At 39.2% G+C, this 25,863-nt stretch overlaps 1 protein-coding gene across 1 annotated transcript in view; it reads right to left on the bottom strand.

The window, feature by feature from the left end:
- Positions 1-3,666: 3,666 nt before the first annotated feature.
- Positions 3,667-25,863, bottom strand: part of FNDC1 (fibronectin type III domain containing 1) — a 188,311-nt gene continuing 166,114 nt past the window's right edge. Inside the window, exons 15-20 of the mRNA XM_044290429.1 lie at positions 19,374-19,482; positions 11,780-11,859; positions 11,232-11,261; positions 10,094-10,255; positions 9,130-9,252; positions 3,667-4,636 (exon numbers count right to left, since the gene is read on the bottom strand). Of these exons, the coding sequence (XP_044146364.1) occupies positions 4,521-4,636; positions 9,130-9,252; positions 10,094-10,255; positions 11,232-11,261; positions 11,780-11,859; positions 19,374-19,482 (620 nt within the window). The 3' untranslated portion in view covers positions 3,667-4,520. The remainder of the gene's footprint in view (positions 4,637-9,129; positions 9,253-10,093; positions 10,256-11,231; positions 11,262-11,779; positions 11,860-19,373; positions 19,483-25,863) is intronic.

Consider the following 25,863-nt stretch of genomic DNA (forward strand, 5'->3'; position numbering starts at 1 on the left):
AGAACTGCTTACCTTATGGTTGCCTAACACCGCCCAAAAATAGTAATAGGAAACTGTGTAAAACAAACATCATTCAAAGCCGATCCGTTCCCATGTTGATCCTCTCTACTTCTGGTCCCTGACTGACAGGAAGCGATGACGTCCCGCCCGGGATCAGGTTGACCATTGTAGCTATTCACTGGCCTTATCCGTGAAGTGTCCATTAGCAGCACATGACCACAGAGAATCAGCAGCCACATGCTTCTCAGGGACACGTCACCACTGAGGCCAATGATTGGTCTTCCTGGGGCTCTCTAGTTTTTGGGGGTTATTGGGTAACCTCTTTAAGCAAAATTATATGCTGCAAGAAATGGACTGGTATGTTTAGAGACAGTTAAATATTTAATTACCACGTGCTTATTGCTAACTCACAAACTTTCTCATTGGTTAAAAGCTACTATGCACTGATATTCAGGAACTTCAAGGTTGAACCCTTTTGATTAGGATTCTGGTAGAATAGTTTTTCAAATCTGTTCTTGATAAAAATGTATAAGAATATATTAGGAACTAGTCTCTTTTGGGATCTCATAGCACCTTCATGCTGGTCTCAAAATATTGTTATCCCAAAGGCTGGAGAACCAGCTGCAAATTATTGAGTACCTTTATTATAGGGTAAAGATCTAGTCACATAGTTTATAAGGCTGAAAAAAAAGATATAAATCCATCCAGTTCAGCGTGTTATCCTGCAAGTGGTTTATAATAACAGTGCATGAAGGACCTACTACAAGGGTTGTGGTTTGGCAACATATGAACTCTAAGGATGAATTTTACTATGGCAGATTTTGTTGTAGAAACTGCCTCATTCATCTATGACAAAAACAACCTCATGCAGATGAATGGAAACTATTTTCAGCTGCCCAAATTTTTGCAACAAATGTGCTATTTGTGAACATCCCATAAAAGCGCATGACAACAATTATTCAGGTGTCTTGCTATAGACAATGAGAAAGTTGTCTAGCGATAAATAATACATTTCACAAAAAACGAAATGTTTCCCACAATGCACATAGAAATAATCAGAGTTGACCTAGTGCACAGAACAGAGCATAGCAAATAAATGTTTGTCCAAAATTGTGATAGTATCTTGACACATGTACAAACCCAATGACTCCCTTTATAGAAAATATTCCAGGGAAACATGTGACCAAGTAAAAATGATGCCCATGAGTAATGGTAGTGCCATGATTTTGCCAAAATTGTAGCCCGTTCTATACGTGTATATAGTAGTACGTACTATTACTGGCTTTGCACAACATGCCACTTTTTACTTCAGGTTTGGTGGTAAAGCAATTTAGAGTATGTCACTGAAAGCCTTACAATGGCATTTGCTTAGCAACTTACTATCTTTAGCATTAGGTTCCTACACACAGTTCAGTAAAAGAATATACCCAGCAGTCAATTTAACAGAATCGAGCAAATAAACTTTTCTATTGAAATATTATAAAATTCTATAATTGTTAAAACCATGCCATGGGAAAGAATTAAAGTCTTTTGCATTTAAAGAATGAAAGATATTTGCAACATTTCTTTAGTAGTAATATCTTAACTGATTCCAAATCCAGTTTGAAACCAGAAAACACATTTGTCATAGTTAAATGTATGTGTTTGCTCATATATTAATACAAATTAACATTTGCAATAAAGTTCACTTTGAGGTTTATAAATTACATAACTCTTTAGGATGCTGATTTATCAGCAGTCATAAGTGCATCCACATACAGATATAGCAGACATCTGTGTACGCCACTGTGGGTATGATTAATTTCCTTTCGACCCAAGTCACAATGATATTGTTTTAGCAGTAAAGTATTAATTGGAGATGTCCACCTAGTCCTAGGACAACCTCCTTCCTTAAGCTGGCACCATGATGATGAAACCCAGCAACTGTAAACCCAGCAATCAGCTTTTGCTTGAAATAGGATATTACTGAGTGACCAAGAGTTATCCAGAACAAGAGCTACTCTTTTTGAAGGCTTTTTATTCTGGCTAATAGGAGAGATGTTCAAAGCAGGGCACCCATCCTTTTGATGCCCCAATAAACTAAAAGTGGAAAATCTCTTTAAATGGCAAATTGATGTCTGCAACTCTGTATTGTAAGTAGTATTGGTTGTATAATGTTAATTAATTTATCCAACAGTTTAGGTCTGCTGCAAATGCCATTACCTTTATATTTATAGATAGAGCAGTCTCATTTATCATTTTCTAAGCCCATTTTAGGCAGAGAAAATGGTCTGAAAGTAAGCCAGCAAGGAAGCTGCCTTACATTTAGACCGGCACTGTATACACCGAAATTATGTAGGGGCCGGCGCCTCTATATAGCTTCGGCAGATCCACCATCAGCGCACAAGCTTATAAAGACCAGCATCTAAAATGCCAATCTTAATAAATGACCCCCAATCTGTCCATACGCATCAGATCAAAAATGACCAAACATGCCACCTTTAGCACGACGGACCAATTATTTTATGTGTATTGTTGTATGCAAACTCTGAATTTCAACATGTGCGATCCTTTTTTTCTCAAGAGAGATTAGTTAGAGAGATAAGGTAGCAAGCAGCGGCTTAGTCTACTCTCTCCATTGAGAAAACATGCATGCTGCATCATACCGGGCATTCATGTGTATGGGGAGGTCAGATGCAATAGTTGTTGGCAGAACCAGTGTTTGGCTGAGAGATATTGAAGTTGTATGGCCACCTTTACTTTAATATCTATTGCAGTTTGACTAGATGGTAAGTTGCAATTTACATATGGGACCAGGGTACAAAAATAAAACTTAATTGTGCTCATGTCAGTGAAGTAATTATAAATACTATGATCTCCCTCAATCTATTGAAATAAGAAATAAGGACTCAGGAAACCTTCTAAGAGTCAGACTATGGTGCTTCCACTCCAGCAGCCCATGTCTAAATAAATAGGTGCCATATGCGACATACGGGGAAATGTCTGGCTTGCCATGGCTCCACCTGACAAAATCAGCTGCTTTGATATTGATGAGGCTTTCTGTGACGAGACAACCTCTTTAAGTGCATGTAACCTTAGCATGTTTTTTCAAATTTTCAACTAACTAACTTTCTCAACCCTTTAAAAGGGGTTGTCTACTTTTTACTATCGATGACCTACCCTCAGGATAGGTCATCAATATCAGATCTGCGGGGGGCCGATTCCCTGCAACGCCGCAGATCAGCTGTTTGAAGGGAAGGCAGCGCTCATAAGAGCATGGAAATCTCTGCTCTGTTTACCTGCTCGCTGCATGAATTGGAGTGGTGAGCAGGTATAATTACAAGATTGCCGTCCTCATTCACTTCTATGGGACGGCTCCTGTCTGTTCAAGTGAATTGGACGGAGCAGTCCCATAGAAGTGAATGGGGATGCCATACTTGTAATTACACTGCTCCCTGCTGCAATTGCTGCAGTGAGCAGGTACACAGAGCAGAAAAAACAGCACTCGTATGAGCTCTGCCTTCTCTTCAAACAGCTGATCAGCGGGGGTGCCAGATGTCAGACCCCTGCCAATCTGATATTGATGACCTATTCTATAAATCAGGGATGGCCAACCTGTGGCTCTCCAGATGTTGTAAAACTACAACTCCCAGCATGCAAAGACAGCCTACAGCTATCAGCCTACAGCAGGGCATGGTGGGAATTGTAGTTTTACAACAGCTGGAGAGCCGCAGGTTGGCCATCCATGCTATATATCATCAACATCATCAATAGAAAAAAAGCTGAAAACCCCTTTAATATGTCTTTGTGAAGGTTATCTAACAAGCCCAAAACAATGGTACCCAGTAAACAGAATGCAAATCAGAATTCACAGTTAATGCTGATGGACAATGGACAGAAGACATTGGGAAATGCTACATTAATCTTTGTCAAGCATTAGTCAGTTGCGGGTACTGTGATATTCATCATAGAAGTATATTATGCACAGTACCCAAATAAACTAGTAGAAAGAAAGTAGAAATGTCCACAAGTGCGTAGACATCAGGGATAAGCTCCAACAAGTGTTTGCTTAAAAGCAAGCTGTCATATATTACATGATAACTAGTAACATAAGCGTGATTGCATGATGTTTGTCTTTGAAGTGCACAGTGTTCTGCCAGTGGTTATTGATGGAGGCCATTTTTTCTTCAGAACAACAGTGGAGGTCTGACAAGTAAGCACGCACAGCAAGCTTAGGTCATTCTGGAAGTTATTAGGTGGTTGTTTTCAGGGGTTCGCTGAAGATGACCCATGTGGGAAACAATGGATCATTATAGCAGAGTCTAATTTTGCTTCTAAGACCATTTAGAAGTAGCACCACATTTAGTTTCACACAGTGTTCTTGTTTTTTCTTGAAGATTGTAGATGTATTGTGCTTTTTGTCCTATAATGAATTGAATTCCAACGCTGTGCCACCGATCCTTTTACATACAAGTCCATCAAATGGCAAGAAATTTAGTAGGAAATAGTCTGCTAAATTTTGGAATATTATTGCCAAAGCATTACCATTTTCCAGGAATGGGGACTCCACATTCATACCAACCAACATAATTATTCGGCGTTCCATAGCCTATTTGTCCAAACATCACAGGCTCTTGGGTGTAATGGCGATAATAACCTGTAAATATATGAAAAAAATATGTCACCCTTCTGCATAATGTTTCTGAAATATGAAAACGCTATTGGATAACAACACCAATACACAGTAAGTTTTTTCACTGATATCTTGTAAGGCAAAACAATTCCACAAGACAAGACATCTCCTAACACAGATGCAGCTGAATCAGTAATTTAAAGAAGACCAGATATTACCTGGTTCCCTATGAAATAAATGTGGAGTGTTCAAGTCTTCTTACCAATGCTAAATAATATGTCATACTAAGGCTGCTTTCACACTAGCGTTCGGGTTTCCGTTCGTGAGCTCCGTTTGAAGGAGCTCACGAGCGGACCCGAACGCAGCCGTCCAGCCCTGATGCAGTCTGAATGGAGGCGGATCCGCTCAGACTGCATCAGTCTGGCGGCGTTCAGCCTCCGCTCCGCTCGCCTCCGCACGGACAGGCGGACAGCTGAACGCTGCTTGCAGCGTTCGGGTGTCCGCCTGGCCGTTCGGAGGCGTGCGGATCCGTGCGGATCCGTGCGGATCCGTCCAGACTTTCAATGTAAGTCAATGGGGACGGATCCGTTTGAAGATGCCACAATGTGGCTCAATCTTCAAGCGGATCCGTCCCCCATTGACTTTACATTGAAAGTCTGGACGGATCCGTCCCAGGCTATTTTCACACTTAGCTTTTTTTTGCTAATATAATGCAGACGGATCCGTTCTGAACGGAGCCTCCGTCTGCATTATTATGAGCGGATCCGTTCAGAACGGATCCGCCCGAACGCTAGTGTGAAAGTAGCCTAATCCAATCTTACTTTGGAATGGCAGCTAGCTCGCCCATGGAACTTTCTAGCTTTAGCATACTCCAAACTGGCTGCCCTCCCACCTCATATTAAAGGTTTGGTACTAATTAAAGACACATTAGTTATATGAAAAGTACTTCATCGGGCATACAAGTGATCCTATCAATGCACTAAGCATGTGCCACTATGGTAAATTGAGATTTCACAGGGGATAACAGTAATTTATTAGTGGAATGGCAAAAGAAGGGAATTGGGAAACTGCAGGATTTTCTACATGTATCGAGAATTAAAGCAAAAATGTCAAATCCAAGGATCCCAAATATTCCCCTTTCATCAGGTTCAGCACTTCTATTTTCATAAACTTAGGGGTATATCCAGGAAAGCCCCAATCTGTTTCTGATAGTGTCCATACTGATCTAAGAAATGGTTTATCTCTCATTTATACATCACGCTAAAGCACAGGCTGGTACCCATGACCCCCAACACTGGCTTTTAGAAAATGTCAATATCCGTTGTCAACGGACTGGCAGATTTTTGAACCCTTATTGTTAATGAGGGATGGAGGAAAATGCATCTTAAGATTTTATATGGAGCAATATTTGACTTCACACTCCCTCTCTCAGATCGAGTACAATATAGACTTCTTTCTCGCCCAAAATTGCTTTGCCATGATCCAATTTACATAATGGATTATGGTCTTGTCTAAGCATACAGTTTTACTGGAAAGAGGTATCTGTGTTGATAAGCTCTTTATGTAGATATCAAGGGAACCTAGGTCCTATAGAAGCAATGTTTTACAGTATTCGAGGAGAGGGGGCTTTGATTAAACCTACAGCTCATTTACCCTCCTTGGCACATGCAATTAGTATGATTAGTGTTGAGCAAAGTGAGCTTCAGATGCTACATCCGAAGTTGCTTTGTTCAAAACGTCGGATTAATACTGTACAGAGATCTGTCTCTGTACAGTATTAAAATGTATGAGCTCCAATGAGCTGAAGTAAGTTATTCGCGCGTGACTGTTGTTGAAAAACTTCAAAGTTGAGTTTGGTTTCAAGTTTTAAAGTGGTTTTCCACTTTAAAAATCAACTATCGAAGTTATTCAACAAAGTCACGCGCGACTTCACAAATAACTTACCTTGGCTCACTGGAGCCCATACATTTTAATACTGTATGGAATTGGTTCTTCCCCTCTAACTTCATGAAGATATTTTGAGATGTTAATACCTGGCCACATTTCTGCAGTCTGCAGTAACTGTACATGTGTACTAACCTTTAGGTGGGGTCAAGAGAGTAAAAAACACTTTTGTGTTTGGGTGCTGGATCAACCTGGAGGTGGTCCATCTGTCTCATGACTTGCGATGACTGTTACTTATCTTTGTATTTGTATATGTTTATATATATACATATAAATATATATATCTTTTATCATAGTTTAGTAAACTCTTTATGCACCCAAGTCTGTTAAGTCTTTTTTTTTTCACGAACTTCTGATCTCATGATAATACACTTACAAATAGGATGCACCAGAATTACTAAATAACAGGGATATATAGGATACAACTCAAATAGCTATAAGCCTCTTGGCTGTTGTTGCACTGCATTCTATTTAGGGATAGAAAAAATATATTTTTTGAGAAATGTACTAGCTTGAATAGAGGCGGGGGGGTTAGACATCTGTTGTCTTCCACATACAATGCTGTCTTGACACCTTTTTCTGGGAGGTCATTATCACCTACTGACTCCAATTAGGATAATGGAATCAACACCTTTGAACTCATGCTGGGTATAATGACCTCTGACCCCATGCTGGGTATAATTACCAGATGTTGATTCAGTTACATATTTATTCCCAGAGAATTCTTGTACAGTTACTCAAAATTGAGAAACCTCATTGGAAGAACGAGTGAAACGTTTTTCAAGAAATCTACATAAGTCCAGTTGCCTTGATTTATTCTTTACAGATATACCATGACCTGGATAAATGAGAACCTTCACAGACATACTGCCACTAGGTCTTTATGGTTTATGTATGCTTTCAGTTTTTTTCTTTGTTACCTGGTAGTGGCTATATTGTACGGCGTACCTTTGATATTAATGTACTCGGGGAGCTATAATCCTCCATATTCACTTTATATACATGCTGTACCAAAATCTTAATAAAATGTATTAACAAAAAGCAACACTAGATATGTCCCTTTATTCATTTTATAAATGTATGAAAACTGTAGCATACAGAGAGGATGGTGAAGTCTCATAACATAGATAACAATGAGACCCTATTCAAATTCTGCTTGAAACTATCCTGCTTCTAACTATTCAATATAGGAAATCTAGAAGCCCCATCCCATGTTCCTATCTGTAGTACATTTTCCATGAATTTGTTCACTAACCTTGCTGCACCTATGGAGGCCACAGCCCTGTGCAAGTTCTCATCACCCATTACCATGTGGAAGAGATCAATCTTTTATGTGACCTTTACATCCGTTGGACAAAAAGCAGCTATATGGGCTGCCTTTGCTAAACAACGCGCCCTTTTCCTCTAGGCTTCGGCTACACTACAATTTATCAGAAAAGCTACCCAGGACCTTTGGCCATGGCACACATCCTGCAGGCAAAGATTATAGTGCATAAATGCATCACAACTAATGAAAGTGATGCGGTCATGTTGCAACACACAAGTTATCGCAACTTCAACATGACAGTTGCAATAAAGCCAATCCTGCTTGATTTCTTATGTCTGTCGTGTTGCAGTCATAGAAACTTGCGGGTTGTTTCGATGCCGGCAGCACCTTGTTTCTTGACCAAAGTCGCCGTGTAGTCTTAAGCTGCCAATATACATTTAATAGTTGTTGGCTGAACAATCATTCAACAGACAGCAATCTTTCCTGACTCCTCCATACACATATATGCTCAGTTTGGCTGAGCGTGTGTATGGGTTGTCATCTTGGAGAGAAAAGAGAGCTGCTGTCAGAAGTGTCCCTTATCTCCTGGGAGAACAAAAGGATCATTCAGAAATAATCAGTTTGAACAATCCTTCTTTCCCCCAGCATCATCTGTCAAGGGAGAGTCAGGCTCTCCACATACACATAGACTGTCAGACAATGCTGTGGTTGTTGGTGTGTACACAATTGTGTGGGGCCTTTACCCTTTACATGGACTGATACACCAGGCAATTATTGGGAACAATTTGTTGCTGATAATGGCCTGCTCGTCAGAGGAGGTGAGGGGTATATTTACAGGCAGCAATCATATCTTCTATATGGAGGGTGCTATTCTTCATAAATAATCATTCTTTCTGGGCAGCAAATTGCTATCTACAAAAGATTGCTCATGGGGTGATCAGCAACACATTCACACAGGACAATTATTGGGAACATGCGTTACTAGGAATGTTCCTTCCCGATAACTGCCCCAATTCTTGGGAGCCTTTAATCTTTCCTGATAAGAAAATGAAACTTTACAGAATCACAGTGGGAGAGGCATTCACTTTTCCTTATCCCATGTAATTATACGTGTGAAAGTATATAAATAGCTTATGAGGAAATTATCTAAAAAAAAACCTCTGCTTGATACCCATGAAAGCATAATTGTATTGTCAGCAGGAAAGGTTTCAGCAACCCATAATGTGCTGTATGCTTAGCTCTGCTACATCTGTATGTTATTTCAGCATAACAAAATGATCAGAGTACTGACACTGAGGACCCTTACCTTTAATTTTAGGCAACACCTGGAATTCAGAAGATGGGTCTGTTCTTCCTTCCATGTAAGAGTCCACAAACTGACAATGATCTTCTCCTCTTCCCCAACTATCACCTATACTGTGAAATGTGTCTAAAACAAAAGTCAAATATCTTCAGCCTATTTCTAATTGTTTCCAAAACAATTTGGCACTTTATTGCCAAATTAAAAATAGCTTTAATACTTTAAGATACGTTAATACGGGCATTAAAGAGCATCTGTTAGCTCATTACCTGTGAACCTGGCTGACCTGTTACATGTGCACTTGGCAGGTGAAGGCATCTGTGCTGGTCCCATGTTCATATGTGCTCACATTGCTGAGAAAAATTATGTTTTATTATATGATGCAATGGGGGCGTTGCCTTTACTCCTAGAGGCTCTGCTCTCTAAGCAACTGCTGCTCCCTAAGCAACTGCTGCATTTTGATTGACAAGACCAGGCAGTGTAAACATGATCACACCTAGCCCTGAAGTCAAAGTGCCGAGCGCGTCGCAGTTGCAAAGACAGCAGAACTTCTAGGTCTAATACGCCTATTGCTCCTAGAGGCTCATTTGCATATATATATATATATATATTATTTTTTTTATATTAAATTTTTATTAGATTTTTACAATATATATCAATATTTAAAAAATACATTTTTAATCTATTTATAAACATTTGCATATATTAAAACATCATTTTTCTCAGCAATGCAGGCACATATGAACATGGGACCAACAGCCAGGGTCAGCCAGGGTCATAGGAACAAATCTGCTGACAGATGCCCTTTAATGAATGAATGTAACGTTTCATCAATATGTCAATTTTTTTCATGAAATCAAATCGCCTTTTCCAACACAGTCCTAAAATATTCTCCATCGTTTACTGTTACATGTATTTTTAATAATTTGTCTAATAGGAAACAACTAATTCTTCACATTTAAGTTCTTACCTCTTAGACTTTCACTCAGGTAAATTTTATACCGTAAAGAATTGCAAAGGACAACTCCTACAAATTTTCTGTACCACGTTCGTTTAACATAATGTTTTCCATGACAACCAGAATAACTTGAATCATGTTTGAATGCAAAAGGGATCCAAATAGGTTCGCCTCCTTAAAGAGAATTAAAAGATGATATCATGATAAGGCCTCTTTCACACGACAGTATGTCCATTTCAGTGTTTTGCGGTCCGTTTTTCACGGATCCGTTGTTCCGTTTTTTGCTTCCGTTGTGGTTCCGTTTCCGTTCCGTTGTTCCGTTCCGTTTTTCCGTATGGCAAATACAGTATACAGTAATTTCATATAAAAAATTGGGCTGGGCATAACATTTTCAATAGATGGTTCCGCAAAAAACGGAATGGATACGGAAGACATACGGATGCATTTCCGTATGCATTCCGTTTTTTGCGGACCCATAGACTTTAATGGAGCCACGGAACGTGATTTGCGGCCAAATATAGGACATGTTCTATCTTTAAACGGAACGGAAAAACGGAAATACGGAAACGGAATGCACACGGAGTACATTCCGTTTTTTTTGCGGAACCATTGAAATCAATGGTTCCGTATACGGACCGTATATGGACCGCAAAAAACGGCCCGCAAAACGGAAAAAAAAAACGGTCGTGTGAAAGAGGCCTAAGATGGATATTTTTTTTTTTTCTTAACCTATAGTTTAAGTAAGTTTTATTATCTGTATATTATTTCTGTGTATAACCATATACATGTGACCTGCACCATGTGGAGTTAAAGAATCATTCTGGTAAATTTATTTTTTGAAATGTAATAACTCAGTAATATTCTAGCAGTGTATTGGTTTCACTCCAGTTTAGTAGCATCCATACATTTGAACCCATTGACTTGCTTTTGTCACATGGTCAGACTTTCCTGTGTAGCGGACTTCCTGTGAACTACAGGATTACTAACTGCAACACATACAATCACACTGCAGTTGTAGTCAGCCCTCACTTTTATGCTATCCAATATATGTTCTCAATATTGACCAGTAGCCTTGTGACAAGTTTATAGAATAAGGCTTTTCTTTAAAGGCATTTAGAAGAAAGAAAGCATACTATGCAATCTGACTTACCTGGTGGCCTTACAATCAGTAATGGATTGTCTGCGGGGAAGAAAATGATGAAATATAAAATATTAGTAAACTTTCAGAAACAAAATAGCACACATGAAGCACAAGCAGGTTCTTTAAAGTTTTTATCCCACAAAAATGATTTATCGCCTATTTATTGGATAGGACAAGGTGATACCTATCCCATTGTGAGGGGGTACAACTGCTGGGACCCACCCACATTGTCAAGACTGTGGGGTCCCCAAGTTCCTTCTCTGAATGCTGCAGTAGTGCATATGTTGGTCCACTGCTCCAGTTACTTCTGATGTTGGAGTTGGACCAGAATGTATACCATCACTTTATACAGAGAGAGCACTCGGGGACTCCCAAGATTAACAATAAGTTATGGACATAATTAAAAAAAAAGTTGGGGAACCTAAAATAATCAGTAACTGAAAATATATTACTATTATGTTACTATTTACCAGGCTTGCAGCTTATTTTGCAGTAAACTGATTACATTTTTTTACTACCTTTATTTTATCATATTGTGTATCTGCATGTACTCATACCTGATTCTGTAACAAATGACACAGAGGGGCTCATGGGTCCCAAGCCATATGGATTCTTTGCTTGGATTTGGAAGTAATATCTTAAAAAAGAAACATAAGTGATTAAGTCATTATAACTATGATGTAATACAGAATAAATTGTCAAAAGTATTTTGAACTATGGATAGAAAATTAATCTAAAATGTCATTAACTCAGACTGGCATGTGAAAAGCTGATCTTTAGTATATGAACCCCATTTTTTGCTATGTTACAGATAGAGTGGAGCTACAGCCTAACAGCAGTAACTGTGCTTACATACCGCTGCCGAGGCTGCTGTAATCACAGTACTTTTAAAATACCAACTTCCCTCTACAGAAATATAGCATGATATTTACTACCTGTGTGAATAAGAATGGCTATCTATCCATCTATCTACTTGTCTCTCTGTCTGTCGGTCTATCTTTTCATCTTTTCACAGGGAGCAAGTAAAGAGATGCAGTAATTCAAAGGTGCAGTACAGGAAAGAGGCTCACAGTACAGAAGAGAGTTGCACATATGAACATAGGACCAACACAGATGTTTTCAGCTGCCAAGCACACATGCAACAGGTAAGCGCGTTTCATATGTATAAATCTGCTGACAGATGTCCTTTAAATGACCTCTTACTCTGCACCATATTGAAATGATTAGATGAAAGCCTGTAAAGCTAATAAACAGTATGGAGCACTCACTTAATTCTATATTAAAAACCTCGCACAGTATGGTACATAAAGGAAACCTTTTTTGTTTTCTAAGTTGACCGCTGAAAGTATGCTTTAAAGCGGAGGTGGCAACATTTTTTGGTCTGGGGCCACATTGTCAGACTGAACCAACCACAAGGGCCAAAAATAAAACTTAAAGGGATGTTACTGAATATACTGTAATTCTACTGCCCAAGATGCACTTAAGTGCCTGAGCACTAAAGTTGTCAAGAGAGGGGCAGTATTCTTCCAGTTCCAATGAACTGTAAATTTAACTGAATATGAAGCTTTAAAATGTAAGTTTATTTTCTATAAATTGATTTAAAGGGGTATTCTAGTTATATTGTTATCTCCTATCCACAGGATAGGTGATAACTATTAGATAAGGGGATAACTACTAGATAAGAGTTCACGAGAACGGGGGGCTCTGTACCCCCTACAGCCCCCAGAAATGAACAGAAAGGCCGGTCAGGCACGTGTGCGGGCACTTCATTCATTTCTATGGAAATTATGGAGACGCCAAGCGCAGCACTCTTCTGTGGATAGGAGGATAACAATGTAACCGGAATAGCTCTTTAAGTAACTTAAACTAATCTGTTAAGATTTGCTATCTGCTATTACAGAGCCAGAATATTTGTATTCTGCTAAAATCCAATGCCATTAATATTTAGCTTAAATTGTTATTCTTGATAGCATTTCAACAGGAATTAAGTGAGAGAAAAGGTAATGTGTAAAATAGTAAAATAGTAAAAACAAGTAATAAACAAGATCCTCAGTTACTTGTTGAAATACAGTTGCAAGAAAAAGTATGTGAACCCTTTGGAATGATATGGATTTCTGCACAAATTGGTCATAAAATGTGATCTGATCTTCATCTAAGTCACAACAATAGACAATCACAGTCTGCTTAAACAAATAACACACAAAGAATTAAATATTACCATGTTTTTATTGAACACACCATGTAAACATTCACAGTGCAGGTGGAAAAAGTATGTGAACCCTTGGATTTAATAACTGGTTGAACCTCCTTTGGCAGCAATAACTTCAACTAAACGTTTCCTGTAGTTGCAGATCAGACGTGCACAACGGTCAGGAGTAATTCTTGACCATTCCTCTTTACAGAACTGTTTCAGTTCAGCAATATTCCTGGGATGTCTGGTGTGAATCGCTTTCTTGAGGTCATGCCACAGCATCTCGATCGGGTTGAGGTCAGGACATTGACTGGGCCCCTCCAGAAGGCGTATTTTCTTCTGTTTAAGCCATTTACTTCTATGCTTTGGGTTGTTGTCCTGTTGCAACACCCATCTTCTGTTGAGCTTCAGCTGGTGGACAGATGGCCTTCAGTTCTCCTGCAAAATGTCTTGATAAACTTGGGAATTGATTTTTCCTTTGATGATAGCAATCTGTCCAGGCCATGACACAGCAAAGCAGCCCTAAACCATGATACTTCACAGTTGGGATGAGGTTTTGATGTTGGCATGCTGTGCCTCTTTTTCTCCACACTTAGTGTTGTGTGTTTCTTCCAAACAACTCAACTTTGGTTTTTATATGTCCACAGAATATTTTGCCAGTACTGCTGTGGAACATCCAGGTGCTTTTGTGCAAACTGTAAACGTGCAGCAATGTTTTTTTTGGACAGCAGTGGCTTCCTCTGTGGTATCTTCCCTTGAAATCCATTCTTGCTTAGTGTTTTACGTATAGTAGATCCGCTAACAGGGATGTTAGCATATACCAGAGACTTTTCTAAGTCTTTAGCTGTCACTCTAGGATTCTTCTTCGCCTCATTGAGCAGTCTGCACTGTGCTCTTGCAGTCATCTTTACAGGACGGCCACTCCTAGGGAAAGTAGCAGCAGTGCTGAACTTTCTCCATGTATAGTCAATTTGTCTTACCGTGGACTTTGTCTTACCCTTTCCAGCTTTATGCAAGTCAACAATTCTTAATCGTAGGTCTTCTGAGAACTCTTTTGTGCGAGGCATCATTCACATCAGGCAATGCTTCTTGTGAAAATCAAACCCAGAACTGGTGTGTGTGTTTTATAGGGCAGGGCAGCTGTAACCAACACCTCCAATCTCATCTCATTGATTGGACTCCAGTTGGCTGACACCTCATTCCAATTAGCTCTTTGAGATGTCATTAGTCTAGGGGTTCACATACTTTTTCCACCTGTACTGTGAATGTTTACATGGTGGGTTCAATAAAAACATGGTAACATTTAATTCTTTGTATGTTATTAGTTTAAGCTGACTGTGATTGTCTATTGTGACTTAGATGAATATCAGATCACATTTTATGACCAATTTGTGCAGAAATCCATATCATTCCAAAGGGTTCACATACTTTTTATTGTAACTGTATATTCATATGACTTACTTTGATGGCAATACTCTTAAAGTACTTAACTCTCCTAGCTTCTCAACATCATAAGTCTTTTAAGACCAATATTTCTCAAAATGAACCAGTCCAGTTTACAGCATATTCTAGTTCAGTTTGTAATTTGTTGAAATGGTCATACTGACTCTGTTATCTCACTAATGGCTCACTAATGGAAATTTGACTTCAACCTCATCAAGAATTTCAGCATCTAACTACATAGAGGTATACATCCAATAAACCACTGCAAGTGAAAATACAATTATATTGGTTGCCTCTAATGTAAGCTGAAACTGATGATTTTTCTAAACTTGCAGCTGGTGGTAACCAGGAACAAAGTGCTTATTACAACGATCAAAATATTTAGACATGTTTTATCCTTTCATTTAAGAAATAATTCCACTATATGAATTTGCCAAATTTCTCTGTGCAGTTCTTACAGCTGCAATACATCTTGGTTTTCCAGCCTCTGTTCGTATTCCATACAGTATGAATAGAGTCAGAAGGCACTAGTAGAAGTTTATAGGATGACCCAGCATTCACCCCGAGGTGCTGAAAGATGTTGGCCTACACTTCAACACAAGTGTATAGATGTTAGACTTGGGCCGCTTTCACTTCTAACCCCTAAACACACACAATTTACTAGGATAATCATTAGTCAGTATGTTATATGCTATACTAAATCTGTATATGTCTTTTTCTTTGAACTTTATTATCTGCAGTTTCTCTTCGTCCTCTAAATGTAGAGAAAGACTTATCCCATTACAACCTGAGACACGTGTTCCTTATACTGCCAGTGAAAGCTGTCTGCATTCTTTTCCTATTAGCAAAGTACACAACGTGGCAGGGGCCAGCTAGAAGGGGCCACCTGCTTTGATAAGAGGGTTATCTTAACTTAAAAGAAAAGAAAATGTTTTTTTAATCAAATTTTTTTTCATTTCTCATGTTATCCATACACACTCATTGACAAAAAAAAAAAAATCACCCAGATAGAAATATCGGATTGTTTAAAAATTCTGTATACTGTACAGTCATGTCTCAGGCAGATATGAAAATGATTACAGTTGTTGTTTGATTATACACAAGAGGGGGTAAAAGTGCTTCCCCCACTGCCCTAGAAAAAGGCTGTCAGAGGCCACTTTCAATAGTGTACCTCTTGGTAAGAGATCACTGCCTGCTAGACATGCCTATACAATGCACTCAATGGGCCAGATTTATCATTACACTTACATCTTACTCCACTTTTACAAAAGTCGCATGTCTTTACGAAAAAGTTGCATGTTCTATTAAAAAGTCTCATAAGATAAGCATGGTCCTCACTGAAATTGCGCAATTTTTTGCAACTTTTACAATTGTCGCAATAGTAAATCTGTCTAGAGATTAATTTACATAAGAAAACTCGCCCATTTTCAGAAATCTGGTGAGCATATCGCAGAGCCAATAAAAGTCGCAAATTTTTGCACAGTTTTAGCGATTGCGCAAACATTTTTGACTTTTTCACTCCATTATTTTGACTTTGAGCTAATGATAAATCTGGCCCAATGACATTTTGCCCAATTAACAGAGGGGATACATCATTGGACTGAAGGATGGTTGTTTCAAATAGTTGCCACTCTGACCTGTTAAGAGACGTTGAGAGCAGTGGTTATGTAAGGGCACACATACATGGTGAACAGGCTCTGGATGGCCCAGGTAGACCACCAGTAGAGAGGATTGTTTGATCTGCTGACAAGCACCCACAGTTTTATTGTCCACCCTCGATGGCACCTTCATTACACACTCTTTTCTCTGTCTGGACTATTTCCAGGTGCTTAGCAGAAAGAAATTTGGAGTCACCTCACCCTTTACGTGTCCTGCCAAAGACAGCCAGCATTGCCTTTGTTTGCAGTGGTGTCTTGAACAAGAAACCTGGACTGTTAAGGACTTCAACCATATTGTGATGAATCTAGGTTCATTTTAGGATCCCACGACAGATGGTTTAGAGTATGGAGGCCTCATGGTAAGCACTTCAATCCTCCCTTTGCAGTGACACACTGCTCCAACTGATGGTGTAACAATCAAAGATATGTGCAGGACATCCTGAGGCCTCATGTGTTGTCTCTCATAGCAGGGCTTCCAACTGGGATTTTTCAGCAGGATAGTGCTTGCCCATACACAGCAAGGGTTTACCAGAAATATCCCAGCCAGATTGTAACACTTACTTGGCCTGCCCGGTCACCAGATTTATCACCAATTAAGCATTTATGGGACCAGCTGGGACGCAAGCGTCAGCAACCTACAAGTGTGCAGAATCTGTAGAACCAACTGCTACATCTGTGGGCAAATGTGCCTCAAAATACCATACGAAACCTGTATGCTCCCATGCCCAACCATAAGGAGGTAGCCCAACAGGGTACCAGAGCCTCCTTTTAGTTTTCCCCAATAAATTTATCCTTTCATTCGATTCCAACAACTCCTTCTTGGTGTGTTTTTTTATTTTTAGTAAATGAGAGTATATATTGAAAAAACCTGTAATCTTACTTTCACACTGATCACTAAAGCCCACATTAGGCTGGATGATTTTTGAGCCAATATCAGAACAAGCATTTATAGGAATGCTCATTCCTGATAAGTAACCCCATAATTCTTCCACCGATAAGTGGATAAATGAACACACACTTAGCTTTCATTCAGAATGTGAAATAAACGTGTTTGTTGTCGATCGGCGCTCATCCAGCCCAAACATCTGGCTGTCTAATAGTGCCCAGAGAGCATCCAAAGAGCATCCAGGTTAGTATGATAAAATGAGAAAAAAAAAAAGTCATTTCTAGAGCATAACAAGTAAAACAACAACCAAACAACTCAATTAATGATTATATACCCTATGAGAAACATTGATTATCCCTTGTAAGCCAGAAAACTGGTGTAAAAAGTTGCACAGTTTGGTGCACACTATGATTGCACACAATTTTGTAATTTTCCAAACAGCGAAAGGAGCTGCGTCGTACAGAAGCAGATATTGCCAGCCCAAAAGACTTATTATAATCCATGGCGGAAACTGGCATAGAGTATACCAGAAATATACGCCTGCTAATTTGCTGTGTAGTAGGTGCACACACCTGTACAGATGCACCACAATTATTGTTTATCACACTAGATTAAGAACATTGTGTAAAAAAGCAGTCATAATAAATGCTTCCTCTTTTGAAATGTCAAGGTTTTTTAGTATTATACCTCCATTAGTTTTAATGATGTATTTCCTCGGTTTCCTGCAAATTTGTTTTACCATTGCAATTTTATTGCTAAGAGCAGGTTAAACTAAAATATTATTATGTCTTACATATAAATATTTCATTACATGTGTAAGTAGAAAAAGTGGATCAGCACTCACTCGATGCAAAACAATCTTCACTTAACAAAATACAGGCAGATGTGATGCGTTTCGGTTAAACAAACTTCCTTTTTTTTTGTTTGAAAAAGGCTGTTTAGCCAGAAAACATCACTTCTGCCTGTATTTTGTTTATGGCAATAAAGTGAAGATTTTTTTGCATCAAAAGTGAGTGCTGGTCCACATGTTTTGCAGTATTAAAACTAGTTTTTATACTATAGTATTACGTACAGTAAGTGGAGGATATGTGGACTTGATCATATTGTATTTACTTTGCGTCCTTTACGTGTTAGTTTCCAAAAATCAAATCAATACGAGAGTCAGTGTAATAAAATGATACTGAAAATGATGATTCTGAAACATCTATATTAAAGAGATTTTTAGGTGGTAGCAATTTATCCCCTACCCTGATAATTAGTGCAGAGTGGATTTCAATCAGAATTTAAGAGAAAATTCAATTTGCTATGCTTCATCGTAACAAATTCATTTTCCCTCAAATGGCGGTAAAAAAAAATCATACTCACCTCATCTATCTGATCGCAAAGAGATAACCATGGCCATCTTGATTGAAAATCCCATGCAGGAGGTGTTAAGACCGATGTGGAAAATGATGGTATTGATAAATCTCCACAGAAGATTATAAACCTTTACATGTAATGCAATGGTTGCATTTTTCAAGTTATCTTTATGATAGTAAAAAAAAAAAAAATAGCATAAAATAGCTTAACCCCTTAACAACCACCTGTGGTCCTTCTGCAGTAACATCTTTCGACATTGCTGCAGTGTGGGGGGGGGGGGGACTACCAAGTTTCCTAGTGACCCAAAAAAATTAAAGATTGGTAAAAAAAAAAAAAAAAAACACCCCTTTTTCAATGCAAAATATATTTTGTTGTGCCTAAAATCCTACTAATATTAGGTACACTATAAATTACACTGTAATTTACATGTACCCTTAAATAAAGCCAAAAAGTAATCAAATTTATCTCCATAAAACAAGGCTTCATAGCGCCACATCAATAAAAAAATTAAGTTATGGCCACCGAAATGCAAAAAAGACAATAATTAAAGCATTTTCATGCCTGGTCACTAGCATGGTTTAGGACTGTTTTCCAACGGAATATGGGGTACATACCTTGTATTTGGTTTTAAGTTTTCAATGGGGAAATTGGTGCTTCCTGCAGTGCCTGTAGACCACTTATTCTTCAAATAATCATCATAAGATGCGCTATAAACCAAGTATCCTATTTGGGAAACAAAATTAGACATTCAGTATTTGAATTTTCAAATGCTGTCTTTTGGTGAGAAATTACATAAGCTATATAATTGCAGTACTATTTGTTTTTTTCTCTATATGATGTGTAGGTGATATATTGGGAGAAGAAGGACAAAGATGTGGGGAAAGACAACTATACCAGGCAAACTGCATCCAATTGAGACAAACTCTTTCATTTTATAACATCTTTGAGATTTTAAATTGACCTTTAATTGAAAATATCAATCTGAAGGCTATGCAAATCACAGCATTAATTAATTTCGAAACACAAGGTGTGATCTAGCTGCTTACCTGCAGATGCACCATCCTATATATGGGTAAAACAATAAGAGAGCCCCTTAAGAGAATCAAGGAAAACACCAGCGATGTTCACTTGGAGAAAGGCAGCCCTGTCTCATACCACTCTAGGTAGTGTCATGGAAGTGAGTCCCCTTCCAAGGCAAATAACTGGTGGTGGTGATTTTGACAGTAAGGTACTGCAATGGGAGGCTCTATGGATATTAAGATTGGACACCATGAGACCTGGTAGTGGAACCCTCCGTTGGTATTAGGGATAGGTTGACAAATGGGTGATGTCATGCCTTTGTCTCACTATCCCATTGGTTGCCTATTTGTCTGACATTACTCTGAGGGGCGGATCAGAGGGTTTATTAGGGGCTTCTAAACATGGTGTTTTGTGGCTGAATATTATAGCCAGACACCGCTACTGAATGCATCATACCTAACAGGCCCCCTATTGTTCCGATTCTACATGCCATTGTTTAACCATGATGAGACATGCAAATGTGTTGAAATGTGTAGGATAAAATTCTAGTCATGTTGATTACAGATTAATCACAATTCATTGTAGGGACATGTGTGATTATAGTGAACCCATATTTGGGTTCACTAAACAAATACCTATGGCTACTTTTGGATCTTTTGGGAGCGGAGCTTGAACGCACTGCAAGATGGTTGCCTGCTTTTGAGCTCTTTGCTAGGACTAGCCAGTTATCCCCTCTCAACGTACTCCATCTGAACCAAAATAGGCAAAATTGATAGAGATAAGCCCAGGGAACCCACTGATGCCACTCCAATAGGACAAAAAGCAAAAACTGCACCACCAGCCTCCAACCCAGCCAAGATGGTGGCTGGGTGCTCTCCCTCCTCAAGCCAAGAAGATGACTCAGAGACCGGCAGTGTATCGGATGCCTCAGAGCTCCACAGCATGGCAGTTGGCCCCTAATCTACAAGTCCATTCTCCAGGATGTACTGCAAAAGGCTCTCTTGCCACTCGGCCGTAGAGTGTTGGCATTAGAGACACCCCAGGAGGCCATTTTGGCCTACGAAGAAAAGCATTCCTCTGGCTGGAGGACCAGGAAAAGAGGAGCCGTAGACGCAATATTAGGCTACGGGGCCTACCTGAGTCAGTTGTGCCAGGCGCCTTGCCACAGGCTTCCAAGGAAAGTTTTGCTTTGCTCTGCATTGTTATTGAGAGAATTCATACAGCTCTGCGCCTGAAGTCATAGCCCCATAGCTTTACCCATTCGGTTCAGCCATCATGAATGAATGCCCGCAGACCAGAGAGATCCTTTTCCTTCCTTGTTAACCCAGGCTCCTGGAAAACTGTCTCCTCCAAGAAGGCAGCGAGAGACAGACATGGTGGTTCATTGAGGCCCAAAAACTCTCTGGATTACCTTACTGCATACCTGGTCCTGCCGGTTGTGAGTACAGATATTTTAAACAGCGATAGATGGATTGGACTATGGCCTTCTATTAGATCTGGCCTTTCATTCTGTTTTGCCACATATGGCCTTGGTCACCCCTATATCCTCAGACCAGGTCCTTAGATCTAAAAGATATGTACGTTTTCATTACTTGTGCATCTTCAATACTTGCGCACTATCCATAAGCCTTGATGAGAAGTATAGCATTCTGCCAGGTATAGGAATCTGGCAGAACACCATATATCCTAGGTGATGTAACACTGGGAGAGTCACTTGTAGAGAAGGATTTGGGAGTCCTTGTAGATCATAGATTAAATAACAGCATACGATCTCAATCAGCTGCTTCTAAGGCTAGCAGAATATTGTTATGTATTAAACGAGGCATGGACTCATGGGACAGGAATGCAATATTACCACATTACAAAGCTTTGGTGTGGCCTCATCTAGAGTATGCATTTCAGTTCTGGGCACCAGTCCATAGAAAGGACTCTGGAGCTGGAGAGAGTACAAAGGAGAGTGACTAAACTGATAAGGGGCATGGAGGGTCTTAGTTATGCGGAAAGATTAAAATAATTATATTTATTTAGTCTTGAGAAGAGACATCTAAGGGGGGACATGATTACCCTATACAAACATATAAATGGGCCATATAAAAAATATGCTGAAAAGCTGTTCCATGTAAAATCCCATCAAAAGACAATCAGGCACTGCCTCCACCTGGAGAAGAAAAAGTTCAGTCTCCAGAGGCGTTAAAGCTTCTTTACTGTAAGAACTGTAAATCTGTGGAATAGTGTACCTCAGGACATGGGCACAGCAGGAATAGTGGACAGTTTTAAAAAGGGCCTAGATAAATTCTTAAAAGTAAATGACATTAATGCTTATAAAATGTGTAGAAATCGATGTCTCACTCTCTTTTCTAAAATTCGTGTCCCCTCCTATCCCTTGGTTGAGCATGATGGACTTACAGTATGTCTTTTTTCAACCGTATTAACTATGTAACTATGTAACCATGTGATACTCGGTGGAGGAGGAGGACCTATCACCAAAATATGCAATGCAATCTGAAAGCACCATGTTATAGCGCAGGAGAAGCTGAGCGGATTGATGTACCATATATATTTGTTGGGGAAAATTCAGTAAAGGTAAAAAATTTTCCATTTACTGTACATCTCTGCTTTTTCTACTTTCTGTCACTGGCCGCAGGGCAAAGGAAACACAGTTCGTTTAATCCATTTGATTAATCATATGCAATGCTCCCACATTCCATTGGCCCTCATCAGTACAGACGCAGACAAAGCATTCAACAGGGTTAGCTGACATTTTATATCGGCTTCCCTGTTGACAGTATATTTACTAAAGCAATATTTTCTGTCTATTCTACTACCTCTGCTAGACTAGAGATTAATGGCACTCTATCCTCATTCTTTCCCATACACAATGGCACTCACCAGGATTCCCACTGTCCCCTGCTTTATTTATCATTGTGATGGAGACTTTACTACAATGTATTCAATGAGACCCGCAGATCCAAGAGATTAAAATAGGTTCCTATACCCATATGACTGCAGCATTTGCTGATGATCTGCTAATCATGTCCTCTAACCCCCAGGCAGCTTTTTGCAGACTAGTGACTAAATTTTTAAGACTTTGGTTTTGTCTCCAATTTCAAAATTAACTATACAGGTGAAAGTAGAATATTGTGCAAAGTTCATTTATTTCAGTAATGCAACTTAAAAGGTGAAACTAATATATGAGATAGACTCATTACATGCAAAGCGAGATATTTCAAGCCTTTATTTGGTATAATTTGGATGATGATGGCTTACCGCTTATGAAACCAATTTTGAGGTCCCCTTTGCTCAGGGGGTATGGATTAATTAGCTGCCTAGAGTGTGAGACTTTGAGCCTAGAATATAGAACTCTTTCACAAAATTCTAATTTTAAGCTGCATTAATGTTTTTCCTTTTAATTTGCATTACTGAAATAAATGGACTTTTGCACGATATTCACATTTTCCGAGTTTCACCTGTAGTAGGTTGGAGTCTCTTAACATTCCATGTCATTCTTCTATCATCAACACACTAAAGCTGTCCACTCCCTTTTCTTGGCCGTTGATACATATTCAATACCTTGGGACTGATATCTCAGCTGACCCAGATGAACGTAATTATAACTTAATTCGCTGTTAATTATACCGCCTTTTACAAACCGTCAGAATGCAACTGAAAACCATCAAAATTCACTTGATTTCATGGATAGGGAGGAAGAACTTTCCTAATCCCTATATAGTCCCTAGGTTTCTATATCTATTACAGACTGTACCAATCTGGCTCCCCCTTCCTTTTTTTACTCAGGTAAGCAGGCTATTCTCCAGCTTCCTCTGGGGTACAGTCTAGCCTAGGATTGCCTATTCTTTCCTCACCAGAGAAAAGATTCTTGGAGGCTTTGGTCTCCCAGACTTACATTTATACTACAAGGCTGTGCAGGTGAAAAGAAGCTTATCTTTAATCTCACCCAGCCCCCAGAATCTGTGCTCTGACCTTGAATGCCATCTACTTTTCTTCCAGGAAAAGCGTACACTATTGGGTCTATGCCCTTTTCCCCAACCGCTGTCTACCATTCTCCCATCATGGAGGGCACTTTGGCAGTATGGTCTTCTCTATACAAGATACCGAACCTTCTCCAATTTCCTCATCCTGACACACTACTAAATCTTCTACAAATACATCTACATCTGCATATTAAAGAGCCATATTAAAGACGTTCTCTCTGCCACTGGAACACCAGATTGAGAAAAGGTTTTTATCTCTCCCACACGTGTCTTCCAGACCATTTTTTGCACCTTCTCAACTTCAGCAGAGATGTAAGGAAGATGTCCTTTCTTTATGATCCCACATGTACATTATCCTGGCTTAAACAGCTCATATCCACTCCATCACCCACTAAATGCCTTTTCTCCATACCTATACCACTCTCTACTGTCCATGTCACCCTGTACTTTCTAGATAAATGGGAATCAGAGCTCGAAGTTACTTTCACTGATCCTGAAAAAGCTTTTATTCTTACTGACTCACATGGGTTTAATAGTTGTATTAGAATACAAGAGAACTACTATACGTACTGGAGATGCGGTATGGGGGAGGGGGGGGGGTCTCCCTATCACATCTCTGGTAGACCTGCTCCCTCATACCTTTTTGGACAGAGGTATGGACAGTTTGTAACTGTATTTGCTCTACAACTATTTCTTTGGACCCCAAACTGGTATTACTGTGGTGTCCTAATTTTAACCTTACCCCAGCTAATAATAACCTACCCACTATGCTAATCCCAGCAGCTCGTTTACTTATACCTTTACTATGGAGGGATACATCCCCATCTACACGATAAGCCTGGATTGACAAAGTCGACCAGCTCTTTAGATTTAAGCAATTAGCACACTGTGAATCTAACACCCGTTTGAAATTCCTGAGGGCCTGGGGTTCATGGAGGACTTGACTTAGTAACACAAATGAGATACACAATACCTTTCGATTTATCTGATGTAATTATGTATTTTAATCAATACCACACATAGATGTGTAGCTAAAGGCTCATGGGCCCTGGTGCAAGAGTTCAGCTTGGACCCCCTTCCCTAAGGGCTTTGTTGCTGGGGGCTGGGAAGCACAAAGCATTCGTGCTGCCTGAGGCAAAAATTGAAACGGCACCAGCCCCCATGTCAAATTCTTGATCTAACCCCTTCCCTATAACCAGAGGTGTAATTTGACCAGCATGTACTTTCTATAAAACTGTGTCTTCTTATGTGGCAAAAGCGTCTTCGGCTACCTCTGCACCACCTATAGCTTTGTTCTTGCCTTGACAGGGACTAGTACTAGGTCTTTAATCCTTTCCCTTCCCCACTTTATTTTTCCTCCCTTCCCTTCCCCACCTCTTTGGGTCCTCTCAGGTATCTTCCTAATTAGTCAGCAGGTTTTCAGGAACTCTTATGTAATTGCAGACATTTTAGGAGAATGAGATTTTGTTGTGTATATGCTTCTCACCTTCCAGCAAACTGCTGCACATTTATCTTGTACTGATGTTTTATTGTCACTTTATTCCGTATAACTTTTTGCCAACAAAAAGAGAATATTAAAAAAATCTTTCTTTTAAGTATTTAAATAAATTGTTTTTTTATTTTATTGTTCTATTCAAGTTAGATAAGCTTGCTCTTTTAGATTTTACTTTGAACAATACACCTCTCCAATATTTATTGGTTTGTATTTTTAATGTCGGTTTAAACGACTAAAAGGGTACTTGTAACAGTTTGGAGATTTGGTCTAAACTTTACTTGCTTTTCTACAATGGATTCCACTCCTTTTAGTAAATTGAGAGAGAATCCAGTAATTATTCATGTTTTCCTTAATTTACTTTATAAATTGCAATCTATACACTGTTTCAATGGGTAAAGATGTCCTCAAATAATTTACAAAAAGGAACATTAGAGGACTTTATCATCACATCACAGTATCAGCTGTTGGGAAATTACATTCTACATAGACTATAATTGTTTTTAAAGGCATCTATGTATAGAAGTTGAATATACCATACAAAGAGCGTGAAATTACAGAAAGATTGGCAATTATGTAACCAGCAGTATATTCTATAAC

The sequence above is a fragment of the Bufo gargarizans genome, chromosome 4 (genome assembly GCF_014858855.1).
Source record: "Bufo gargarizans isolate SCDJY-AF-19 chromosome 4, ASM1485885v1, whole genome shotgun sequence".
Classification (NCBI taxonomy): domain Eukaryota; kingdom Metazoa; phylum Chordata; class Amphibia; order Anura; family Bufonidae; genus Bufo; species Bufo gargarizans.